The 12,048-nt window shown below is 33.8% G+C and overlaps 2 protein-coding genes and 1 long non-coding RNA gene across 5 annotated transcripts; 2 read left to right on the top strand and 1 right to left on the bottom strand.

Annotated features, from left to right (window-relative positions):
* The first annotated feature begins 620 nt into the window (after nucleotides 1–620).
* Nucleotides 621–3,628, top strand: LOC21412538. The gene is made up of 3 exons (XR_002902296.1): nucleotides 621–653; nucleotides 817–912; nucleotides 3,331–3,628. It is a non-coding gene; the product is annotated as an uncharacterized LOC21412538 (long non-coding RNA).
* Nucleotides 3,629–7,323: 3,695 nt separating this feature from the next.
* Nucleotides 7,324–9,322, top strand: LOC21408476 (RHOMBOID-like protein 5). Of its 2 annotated transcripts, none has more exons than XM_010098943.2 (5): nucleotides 7,324–7,661; nucleotides 8,063–8,226; nucleotides 8,322–8,497; nucleotides 8,591–8,847; nucleotides 8,943–9,322. In XM_010098943.2, exons 1-5 carry the CDS (start codon nucleotides 7,375–7,377, stop codon nucleotides 9,007–9,009), a joined length of 951 nt encoding a protein of 316 aa, XP_010097245.2. In that variant the 5' UTR covers nucleotides 7,324–7,374; the 3' UTR covers nucleotides 9,010–9,322. The 2 variants fall into 2 exon arrangements, with proteins under 2 accessions (XP_010097245.2, XP_024021860.1); XM_024166092.1 differs by having other exon boundaries at nucleotides 8,591–8,736.
* Nucleotides 9,323–9,428: 106 nt separating this feature from the next.
* Nucleotides 9,429–11,303, bottom strand: LOC21408477 (DCC family protein At1g52590, chloroplastic). 2 transcript variants are annotated; one of them, XM_024166093.1, is made up of 5 exons: nucleotides 11,009–11,303; nucleotides 10,851–10,908; nucleotides 10,137–10,240; nucleotides 9,816–9,903; nucleotides 9,429–9,695 (listed from the first exon to the last, which is right to left on the bottom strand). In XM_024166093.1, exons 1-5 carry the CDS (start codon nucleotides 11,202–11,204, stop codon nucleotides 9,614–9,616), a joined length of 528 nt encoding a protein of 175 aa, XP_024021861.1. In that variant the 5' UTR covers nucleotides 11,205–11,303; the 3' UTR covers nucleotides 9,429–9,613. The 2 variants fall into 2 exon arrangements, with proteins under 2 accessions (XP_024021861.1, XP_010097246.1); XM_010098944.2 differs by having other exon boundaries at nucleotides 9,816–9,908; nucleotides 10,133–10,240; nucleotides 11,009–11,302.
* Nucleotides 11,304–12,048: the final 745 nt, after the last annotated feature.

Below are 12,048 nucleotides of genomic sequence, written 5' to 3' on the forward strand. Positions count from 1 at the left end.
TTCGCCAAACGCGTTTTTCATTTCTGTTTTCAATTTTTTCTTCAAAAAAACGTGAAAAATTGAAAATAAAAACGGTAACAAACAGCCCGGTCTCTTCACAAGCCCTCTCTTTCCATCTCCGCTCTCCTCTCTATCTCTCCCTTGTGTCTCTGCTGCACAGCCCTCTCTTCTCTCTCTCTATCCTCTTATCGTACGTAGACACATCTCTCTCCACCGACAAACTCTTTTCTCCTGCCCGCGTCGTTTCGTTTCGTGCCTTCCGGATTTCATGAAGAAACTAGGCATAGCAACCAGACCAGAGCTCGCCGCCGAAGCTCACAGTGGAGGAAGATCGTGCGATTCCGGCTGATTTTCTCGCGTGATTTCCGGCTTCATCGTGGAATCCGGCGCCAGCTGTATTTACTCCAGGCATGTGTTTTGGGATTTAGGGTTCATTTGGGGGAGTTTTACTGCTGAGGGTATTTTTAGGAATTTTCAAATTTTTAAATCCGAAATCTGCTATTCATTTTCTTCCTTAAAGAATATGCTATTAATTTTAATTCCACCTTCCTAATCTGTTATTTTCTTCTCTCTCCCTTTTGTGTCGTAAGATTTTTTGAATTGGGTTTTATCTCCTTCTGCAGACTTTGGGCAGGAATGAGGATAACAAAATGGTAAAATTTTAGGCTTTGGTTTTTGAAAACGGTAAAACACCGTTTTTCCGTTTTCATTTCCATTTCCATTTCCATATCTCGCTTTTTAATCCCTTGCTGGTTTCTGTTGTTGTTGTTGTTTATTTATTTATTTTTTTTTTTTTTTGGGTTTGTCGAACTGAAGCACCGTCTGAGGGTTGAGCGTTGCACAAATTTTTTGTCTGGTGATTATTGCTTTGGGTTTGCTTCTAGACTCTGCCTCTTCCCCAACTCGACGAAGGTTTGCATGCTTATTTGCTGATTTAAGTGCTATGTTATTTGATTTCGGTATTTTTGTTTGTTATTTGTACGATTGTTGTTGTTAGTCACAGTTCTAGGGCCTTTTGGGTTTTGATTTTTTCTTTTCTTTTGTTGGATTTGTGTGAGATTCATCTCTATGATTGTCTCATTTTGTGTCTCAGATTATTTGCCTCTCAGATTTTGTGTCATTTGTCTCCAATTTATCATATGATTGGTGAAACTTTTTTGTGGGTTTTGTGAAATTATTAGATTATTATCTAACTTATTCATATATTTTTTGTATTTCTTCTGCTCTGACTTGTACGCGTTGCATCTGCGTTTGGTTTTCTTCTGCATGCGATGATGCTCTTCAGACATGAGTTTTCTGCACGTGATTATCTCTGAACAAGAACTAGGCTGATTTTAAATATTGAATTAGGAGATAATTACTAAATTTGCATTCTGATCTGATTTTGTTGATTAAATTTTGATATGATTTTAATTCTATGGATTTGTCTGAGATTTGGATGATGGTAATATTTGATCTGTGTAGTTGATTTGTTGAGTCGCCGATGTTTTTATTAGCTTTGGAATTATCATGCTTAATCTGAATTAGGAGATCATTTTGTTATGTATATACTGATCTCGTTTTTTGTGAAATTGTGATCTTATTTTTTTTTTGGTTGAAAAAATGTCCGATTTGATGTTTTAGTCTATTGAGTTCATCTGAGATTTGTATGAAGGGCAATTTTGATCTATGTTGATCTATTAATTAAGTTGATTTGTTCAAGTTCTTACCTTTGGAATTGATAAGCATGGTGCTAACATGATCTGAGATTGGTATGATGGCAGTTGTTGATATATTTATTTATTCACTTGTTAGATCTGATTTGCTATGTGTTGTTCAAGCTTGCTTATTCACGAATAAAACAGAGGACGGGTTTATGTATTAACCCATCAAAGTATATTAGAGTTTTAACTGAAAATTTGATGAGTATGGGTACCGTTTTTTTTTTTTTTAATCTCAGGTACATTTTAGTTTTGGACGTTTTATTCTATAACTAACATGGATTACTAACATTTCTTATTAAATAAGTTACAATTCTGGTTATTGTTTTGCGTTGAAGTGCATAACTCCTTCACGCATGGTTTTGTCAATTCTTTGTGTTATACTAATCCTTTGCAGGCTATCGTTATGATTGATACTTAATTTGTTAAAAGAGTTTTGCATAATTGGTGTGAGCTTTTTGATCGGATCTTAGCTGTAAGTATAATCAGTAATAAGATTTATTATGGAATGCTTTCCTTTTAAAACCACTTGAGCATTGAGGAATAAGGATAATCTTCCATGCGTTGCAAGATAATTTAACTACTTGATAGATAACAATGAAGGTTTCGTGTTATTATTCTTATTTGTTTACGTGTTTCAGTAACTGGCACCTCGTGTGGTTATGCCTTTCTTGTGTTTGAAAAAGAAAGGGAGATGCGGCATGCCTATATGGTGCTGGATACGTCTTTTCTTATGTGAACATGACCATTTGCTTTTCTTTTCCTTTTCCTTTTCTAGGATGTTGTTATCTTATCTTTTCTTGGGATTGTGCATTCTCTTTTGAGCAAGGTGGCGGAGTTAGTGCCTTTTGTCTGTGTGGACTATATGTGCATCAATACAAAAAGACAAGTTCTTCTTTTGGTTTGATCTTTTAGCCACAGGAACCTTGCATTAACATGATATGACGTCATTGGTGGCCTTAGATTCAATGAAGAATGACAGACCAAATTTTTAATCAATTTAAAGTGAAAGATTTAAAATTTTTTAATGGTCCATGGTTAGAGCCTCAATGAATTTTCTAACTTGAGTGAGGGTGAAAAATAAAACAATGTTCATAGAATTTTGATTCTCTTCAAGTTTTGGAGCATTTAGGAGTTATTTGAAGATATTTTAGCATGTACTTAAACCAGTAAAAGTGTCTTCTATAGATTGAAAGAAAAAAGTTTGTATAACTAAGGCTTATCCTAATTTAATACCTTGCATGGTAGTGTAAAAGTTTTAAGAAGCTAAAGTTGAGTTCATTTTCATTGGATTGTGACTAAAGTGCAAAACAAGACTTCACTATTAGCACGAGATCGAGATATTGAGCCAAATTATCCTTAAGTTTTGATGCACGCAGAATTTTAAAGTTATCATGTGTTTGTAATTGCTCCAAAGGCGTGATATGCCTTGACATTAGTTTTTCTTGTTTTATTTATAAGACGCTCATCATTCAATTATTGATGATTGTGAAATGATAGTTGATTACAACAGACATTGGTTGATGTCTGGTTGGATTCCACGAAAGGTTAGGTCAGTTCATATTCGCGTCGTTTAGAAATTTACTACTGCATAGGGCGAACTTGTGTTGATTTAGTTATCTTTTGACAGGAGGGACGCTTGGTGGTAAGAAGGAATCAGGACAACTCTGTTTTTGGATGACGGGAGAGGCCATTTCGAGCACCCCGGTATGCATAACTTCAAGGTCATGTGTATATTTTACTCAGTCTACCCTTGAAATAATTTAAACTTTAGTCATTTTTCATTCCTTGTGCATTCAATATATGATTTTTCACTCCCCTTCATAGTTGAATTATTTGGACAAAAAGGAATTCATGCTGTAAAACGGTCAAAGCGTTTTTGTATCCCATAATCTAGCAATATAGTGTAGGATAAGGTGAACGATGAAGTAGCTGGTATAGTGCTTGGATTTGGTTCCTTTTCTCGTGTTTTTATAAAACAAAGAGATTAAAATGCATACAATTTACATCGTTTCTGTGTGTTACTTTTTCGTGCCTGAAAGCTGGTGAATATATGTTGCCACAACATCGTGTAGCACTGCGATCCTAAAATTAATATACGTTTTTTAGGAATTAATGCAACAAGCGGCACCATTTTTTGATGAATATTCTATTTGTTATGATTTTGTTTATTTTTCGTCTTTGAAAAATAAAATAAAATAAAAACGATGTCAAATAATTATGAAATTTTGCAGACACGATCCTTATATTTTTTCTGGGCATACTTGTAAAAAATGGCCTGAAAATGATAAAAAAAAAAGTAAAAACGCTTTCAAAAAGTCCTTGGCCCGCGTAATGGGGGGCTGAAGTGCTGGGATGGGTAAAAAATTTACATTCTTATTTATGTTTTGCATTCTAAAATTAACATACGATTTTTAAGAATTAATGTAACAACCGACACCATTTTTTGATGGATATTCTATTTTTTATGATTTTCTTTATTTTTTATATTTGAAAAATAAAATAAAATAAAAACGACATCAAAAATTTTGTAGACACAAACCTTACATTTTTGTGGGCATGCCTATAAAAAATGACCTAAAAAAATGACAAAGCCCAGGGGTTGGGATAGGTGAAAAATTTATATTTTTATTTATGTTTTGCATTATAAAATTAATATACATTTTTTAGGAATTAATGCAACAATCGGCATCATTTTTTGATGAATATTCAATTTTTTATGATTTTCTTTATTTTTTGTATTTGAAAAATAAAATAAAATAAAAACGACGTCAAAAAATTATGAAAATTTATAGACATGATCCTTATATTTTTCTGGGCATGCTTGCAAAAAATTGCCTAAAAAACACACAAAAAAAGAGGTAAAACATTGTGAAAAAACCCTCAACCTGCGTAATGGGGTGCCTAGGGGTTGGGATGGGTAAAAAAATTTACATTTTTATTTATGTTTTACATTCTAAAATGAATATAATATTTTTAGGAATTAATGCAATAAGCAGCACTATTTTTTGATAAATATTCTATTTTTTATGATTTTTTTTATTTTTCACCTTTAAAAAATAAAATAAAATAAAAATGACGTCAAAAAATTATGAAAATTTACAGACATGATCTTTACATTTTTCTGGCCATGCTTGCAAAATATGGGCTCAAAAAATGATAAAAAAGTAAATCGTTGTCAAAAAGCCCACAGCTCGCGTAGTGGGGCGCACAGGGACCGGGATGAGTAAAAAATTTACATTTTTATTTATGCTTTACATTCTAAAATTAATATACAATTTTTAGGAATTAATGCAACAAGATGAACCATTTTTTTGATGAATATTCTATTTTTTATGATTTTCTTTATTTTTCATCTTTAAAAAATAAAATAAAATAAAATAAACGTCAAAAAAATTATGAAATTTTACAAACACGATCCTTACATATTTTTGGGCATGCTTGCAAAAATTGGCCTAAAAAAATGACCTTAAAAAAAGTAAAACGATGTCAAAAAGCCTCCGACCCCCGTAGTAGGGCGCATAGGGGTTGGAATGGGGAAAAAATTTACTTTTTTTATTTATGTTTTGCATTATAAAATTAATATACAATTTTTAGGAATTAATGCAACAAGCGACACCATTTTTTGATGAATATTCTATTTTTTATAGTTTTCTTTATTTTTCATCTTGAAAAAATAAAATAAAATAAAAACGACGTAAAAAATTATGAAATTTCACAGACACAATCCTTACATTTTTCTGGGCATGCTTGCGGAAAATGGCCTCAAAAATGAAAAAAAAAAAAAGTAAAACGCTGTCAAAAGTCCCCGGCCCGCGTAGTGGGGCGCACATTTGTCGGGATGGGTAAAAAATTTATATTTTTTTATGTTTACTATTCTAAAATTAATATACATATTTTAGGAATTAGTGCAACAAGCGGCACCATTGTTTGATGAATATTCTATTTTTTATGATTTTCTTTATTTTTCGTCTTTAAAAAATAAATTAAAATAAAAACGATATCAAAAAATTATAAAATTTTAAAGACACAATCCTTACATTTTTCTGGGCATGCCTGTAAAAAATGGCCTCAAAATATGATAAAAAAGTAAAACGCTGTCAAAAAGCCCCCAACCCGCGTAGTGGGGTGCCTAGGGGTCGGGATGGGTGAAAAATTTATATTTTTATTTATGGTTTGCATTCTAAAATTAATATACGATTTTTTGAAATTAATGGAATAAATAGCACTATTTTTTTATGAATATTCTATTCTTTATTTTTCGTCTTTGAAAAATAAAATAAAATAAAAACGACATCAACAAAATTATGAAATTTTGTAGACACGATTCTTACATTTTTATTGGCATGCTTGCGAAAAATGGCCTCAATAATGATAAAAAAAAATAGTAAAACGCTGTCAAAAAACCTCTGCCCCACGTAGTGGGGCACCCAGGGGCCGAGATGGGTTAAAAATTTATTTTTTTATTTATATTTTACATTCTAAAATTAATATACGATTTTTAAGAATTAATGCAACAAGCGGCACCATTTTTTGATGAATATTTTATTTTTTATGATTTTCTTTATTTTTCATTTTTTAAAAATAAAATAAAATAAAAACGACGTCAAAAAATTATGAAATTTTGCAGAGACGATCCTTACATTTTTCTGGGCATGCTTGCGAAAAATGGCCTCAAAAAATGACAAAAAAGTAAAATGCTGTCAAAAATTCCCCGGCTCACATAGTGGGGCGCACATGGGCTAGGATAGGTAAAAAATTTACATTTTTCTTTATGTTTTACATTTTCAAAGTAATATACAAATTTTAGGAATTAATGCAACAAATGGCCTTAAAAAATGTCAAAAAATTATGAAATTTTGTAGACACAACAATCCTTACATTTTTCTGGGCATGCTTGCGGAAAAATGGCCTCAAAAAATGACAAAAAAGTAAAACACTGTCAAAAAGTCCCCAGCCCACATAGTGGGGCGCACAGGGGCCGAGATAGGTAAAAAATTTACATTTTTATTTATGTTTTGCATTTTAAAATTAATATACAATTTTTAGGGATTAATGCAGTAAGCGGCACCATTTTTTGATGAATATTTTATTTTTTATGATTTTTTTTATTTTTTGTCTTTAAAAAATAAAATAAAATAAAAACGACGTTAAAAATTATGAAATTTTACAGACACGATACTTACATTAAGTAGAGAGATTGTGATTAACGATCAACTTAAACAAAAATATAATAAAAAATTAAGTGATGTGTTCAGTAGCTATACATAACAAAATTAAGTGATGTTGTTCTTGTTTTTTAATCGAATAGTTATTCGAAATAGCATTACAAGACTTTTGAAATGAAATATAATATTCCACGAGAGATGTTTGAAACTGATATATAGTCAATTATTGGAAGAAGAAAACAAGAATAAATATTAAAAATTGTATTGAGAGATAAGCCTCTTTAATATTAGTTATTGTTTATGAGTCTTACATAATTAAACTGAGACGTAAGAAAGAGTTTTTTTTTTAAATAAAAAAACAAATTAATCTGTTCCATATTTTGAGGTGTAAAGTTAATTAGTTAATTAGTTAATGATCCTAATAATATGGGGCTTTTACTTAATTAAGGGGGGCCTTAGGCAGTTTTATTAATGGCCTTACTCTTGAGCCGGCATTGGTTTTCGCAATGGGGAAGTGGTCGACATCTCCGCCGGACATCGAGAAGGGCCGTCAGAAGGGGCGGACATCTCAGCCGCCGCCGCCGCATTATTGTCCGCCGACGGCGAAACCATGGTTTCCGTGGCTGGTGCCTCTCATATTTGTGGCAAACATCGCCATGTTCGTGTACAGCATGTACCTTAACAATTGCCCCTCCACCACCGGAGCGGACCAATGCCTTTTCTATCCTTCTTTGAAGAGATTCTCTTTCCAACCCTTCCGCGAAAACCCCCTCCTTGGCCCTTCCACCACCACGTACGTAACACGACTTTTCATCTAACGTCTCAGATCTCTCTGTCTTTTTAAATGAACCCATCATCTTTTTTTCTTTTTCCTTCATTTATGTTTAGCAATGTTTACGATTTCTCATATTTATGAAAATGACAGACAAAATTTACCATGTATTGATAAACATAAACATTATCAAGCAACATTGTGGATAAGCGAATGGCTTTCAATACTTTGCTTTTTTACGATGTCTATGCTTGTATATACGTGTTTTCATGCCTATAGTTGTGCGTAGAAATTTAAACTAAAGCAATTTGAGATAACAAGGCCAACTTTAAGCTACATTCGAAAGGATATGATCATGATGCATCTGATGAATGAAATAATCATAACCTGCAGACAAGTAATATAGATCCCAACATTTGCAGGCTGAAACGACTCGGAGCCCTCGACCGGAAACTAGTGGTGGAAAATGGCCAAGGATGGCGCCTCCTGTCTTGCATGTGGCTCCATGCTGGTGTCATCCATTTACTTGCCAATATGCTAAGCCTTCTCTTCATTGGAATCCGGCTAGAGCAGGAGTTCGGTTTTCGTAAGAACTTCGAACCAATTGTGGACATGTCAACTTGTTTTCCGTACATAAAACTTGCAGATTTTAACTAATTTTTAACTACTCGGATTTGGCAGTAAGAATAGGAATCCTCTACGTTCTTGCTGGTTTTGGTGGAAGTTTATTGTCTAGTCTTAGTCTCAGTCCTTCTGACAGACCAACGATCTCAGTTGGCGCATCTGGTGCGCTTTTCGGACTGCTGGGAGCAATGCTCTCTGAGCTTCTCACAAATTGGACAATCTATGCAAATAAGGTGACTTTTCTTCTTTCCTTTTCCTCACGTAACTACTCATAGAAGGATTTGATCTATGAGAACAGCATTTTAAGTTCCGAATGTTCTATTCAGTGCGCAGCCCTGCTGACTCTGGTGCTCATTATTGTCCTGAATTTGGCCTTTGGATTTCTGCCTCATGTGGACAATTCAGCTCACATAGGAGGATTCATCGCAGGGTTTCTCCTCGGCTTCATTCTTCTAATCCGCCCTCAGTTTGGGTACGTTAGCAGCAAGTACATTCCTGCGGGGTACGATGTCATACGCAAACCTAAACACAAATGCTATCAATACGTATTGTGGTTCACCGCATTGCTAGCCTTAATTCTTGGGTAAACTATTATGTCTTGTTCTTTATTATCAACACTCACAAACTATTTGAATGCTAGCGAGCTTACCTTTTTCTCTGTTACTCCAAAACTTGCAGCTATGCATTCTGTTTGGTGAAGCTATTCGGTACCGTTCAGGCAATCAAGAGGAGCATTTCTTTGTAGATTATACGTAACAGAAGACTATTTTGTCCTTCAAACTATGTGCTTCCTGTCAATGAAGACGAGCGAAAAACAGAGGCAAAAACCGGAAAGCCGGAAACTGATGCACAACATAGTAGGTTTTGACTTGCTATATAGTAATTTCATGTTGTCCATCCATTAGGAAAATAATTGACTGCTTAGTTTCCGATCTAATCTGAAGGGCCATGTGAAATAGTATTCCTACTGAAACATATTCAAGTACTGCACATTCCTGATTACTTTTTTCTACCGGCAAAAGCTGTACATTAGATCATATCATGAGTTTCTGTTCATATTTTTCTTGTTCATTCGTTTATTTTTCTGTATAAACTTCGGTAACTTGCATAAATCCATGTTCTGACTAAATTGAATAAGTACTTATTGTTACTTTCACTTCCATGTAAGATAAAGGAATACAAGGGCTGTTATACCATACGAACAAATATTGCTATTGAATAGTACATAAGATCCTTTTTTTTTTTTTTTTGTTTAACTACTTACACTATTAGCTTAAACATCAAGTCTCTTTATCTCTGAATTTTCAATCATTAGTAATACATTTGCAGCAGTGATGAACTAAACTAGACTATATCTCGCATGAGTCTGAACGACCAAAAAACGTGTAACGGTTGTTTGCGACATTGTCATATACAAAATCTCTGACGAACCTGCAAGCATCCAAAGAAGAAATAGCATAATACTGCATCACATTTCACTATTTTCTTCCGCTTTCGCATCAAAGAAGCAACAAAGAAGACAAGAAAGTAAGAAGAGGATAAATGACTTACAGCGGTACAAACTGCAGAAAGAATGCTAGCTGGGGAAAGGGCAAGTCTATGTATTCCATTATCTTCAAAACAGCTTCTGACTTTATATGTGATCTGAAAATCCACCATAACAGACTGTTAATTAGATTCGTAGAAATCATTTTCTAGTGCCCTTTGTAATATAATATCCCAAGTCACAACCGTCTCTTTTCAGTTAAAAACATAATCATGTCTATGAGACTATGAGAAGCCAAGAACGTAAATGATCATTCATTCGTCCAAAGTAAACATTTCTAGAACAATAATCAAATTATTTACATAATCATGTTAGTTTTTACCCATCTTTTTCAACAAGAACAACACTTGAAATATCATCGGGTGCTCTTCCTGACCTCCTTAGCAGTTTCTTGCCAGCTTCACTCTGGAGAGCCTCAAACCTTATGCTTCTGTTAACATTGTAGAAACACATCTCTTTAGTTGGAATTTTCAAAGCAAACTTGGTCAACACTCGAGAACCATACTAATGGCCACCGGCCATTTAGTCGAGTGGTAAAGTTGTTTGTTTACAATGTCTTAGTTTTGAGCGTGTTCCATCACAACAAATGAAGAAACCTAATAATGTAAAATTGACATGGATAATCACCCAAATACCAACATAACATTTTATTAGAAAAGTGTATCACGTAAACATAATCACATGATACACCTGATTTATTGAATAATTTCGTACGTCACCTATATATATGAAGAGTTCTATACATTTATCTTAATCTAATAAATACTATATAACATATAACAAATAGCAAAACATTCCCCTAAGAAATAGAGACAGAAATTACTGAATGTCTTAATTAAAAAAATTAAAAATCTTTCTAAATTGACCCTAAAAAATTAATGTGAAATCAATATTGGTATTGCCCAGTATTGCCCCCTTTTTGAATGAGCTTTGTACGCATAAATAAGGTTCAGCATACTTTACGAGTTCTTATAAGAAAACCAAAAAAAAAAAAAAAAGTTCTGATAAGAAAACAAAAAAAAAAGAAGATTAAATTTGACCTGTTACGATCGTTATCACGTACAAACTTTACACCTCCGTTACATAAGTTGCAAACACCTGTAAAACCAATTAATCACATACTTATTGTCTAGGCTAAAATTAGCAATTGTAATTCAATTTCGCTGCTAAAAGAAAATGAAATGTGAGAGAGTTTTACCGTCAAATAACATGATGGGCCTGGTATCGTTCTGGAAGAAGCCCGAAGTTGCTTCAACCCAGTCCACGACATCGCCACGGGGACTGGTTCTGGGAGGGGTCATGGTAGCAAACGCAATAAGCCTCTTTCTAACATGCGCCGGCCGAGACACGCCTAATCGTACGCACCCACCGCCTCTGGGTATCAATAGCGCCATCAGAGAGAAACCGTCACTTTGTAACTTTTAGGAGCTTCGCTGCACCGGTAAGGGTTGGAAGTTAGACAAATTAGACTTTCAATATTATTTGCGACCCACGAAAATTCAGAGCCAAAAATAAGAAAATAGACAAATTTTATTGATAAATGTTTCACCTTAAAATTCCTTATAATAACGGAAATACCGGTTTTGGCTTTAGTGAGTGGTTTACTGTGATTGAAAAAGCTGAGGGCAAAAAGTTCTCGGAATGTTCTTTTTATTTTCTTCCGTCTCTTTTTATTTCACCAAGTTTTCGTGGATGCGTAATTTTTTTCCACGTGGGAAGTTAAGTACCAATGGACCTATAAAAAATCTGGCGATGCATAATGCTAGAAATAGCTAAAAGATTGAACAAGTAAAAAAAAAAAAAAAAAATCTCACGAGAACTTGAAAACCTTTCGATCTTAAGACTTAACAGTATAAATGACCCAACCAATAGTGTTTGACGCGCAAATTAGTACAGGGTGGATCTCAAATGAGTTCTGCAAGTAGAACTCATTCTCTATGGTTAAACCATGGTGCTCAACATTAGAGATGTAAAAATGGATCCAGTTAAATGATGACCCGACTAATGGCCCGTCTCTTTGACTCGATGTTAGGTTTGATTCAACCTGCATAGAGACCAATGTCAAACCACTCGAGCTGGGTCTAAATCTTCGGGTTGTGGCCTTACTCGAGTTGACGGGTCGGGCTGAGGGGTTTGACAGCCTAATATAACAGCTTACTCAACACCACTAATGCGAAACTACTGATATCTCTTTTTTTTTTTTTTTTTTTTTTTTTAAAAAAAAAAAATTTTTTTAAA

This window comes from Morus notabilis, unplaced genomic scaffold (genome assembly GCF_000414095.1).
Source record: "Morus notabilis unplaced genomic scaffold, ASM41409v2 Scaffold843, whole genome shotgun sequence".
Taxonomy (NCBI): Eukaryota; Viridiplantae; Streptophyta; class Magnoliopsida; order Rosales; family Moraceae; genus Morus; species Morus notabilis.

Coding starts and splice junctions, on each gene's coding strand:
- LOC21408476 (XM_010098943.2), top strand. CDS start 7,375: ATGGGGAAGTGGTCGACATCTCCGCCGGACATCGAGAAGGGCCGTCAG. Junction 8,498..8,590: donor GGACAATCTATGCAAATAAG/GTGACTTTTCTT, acceptor TGTTCTATTCAG/TGCGCAGCCCTGCTGACTCT. Junction 8,848..8,942: donor TTGCTAGCCTTAATTCTTGG/GTAAACTATTAT, acceptor CAAAACTTGCAG/CTATGCATTCTGTTTGGTGA.
- LOC21408477 (XM_010098944.2), bottom strand. CDS start 11,204: ATGGCGCTATTGATACCCAGAGGCGGTGGGTGCGTACGATTAGGCGTG. Junction 10,241..10,850: donor CGTGATAACGATCGTAACAG/GTCAAATTTAAT, acceptor CAATGTTAACAG/AAGCATAAGGTTTGAGGCTC. Junction 9,909..10,132: donor GTTCTTGTTGAAAAAGATGG/GTAAAAACTAAC, acceptor GTGGATTTTCAG/ATCACATATAAAGTCAGAAG.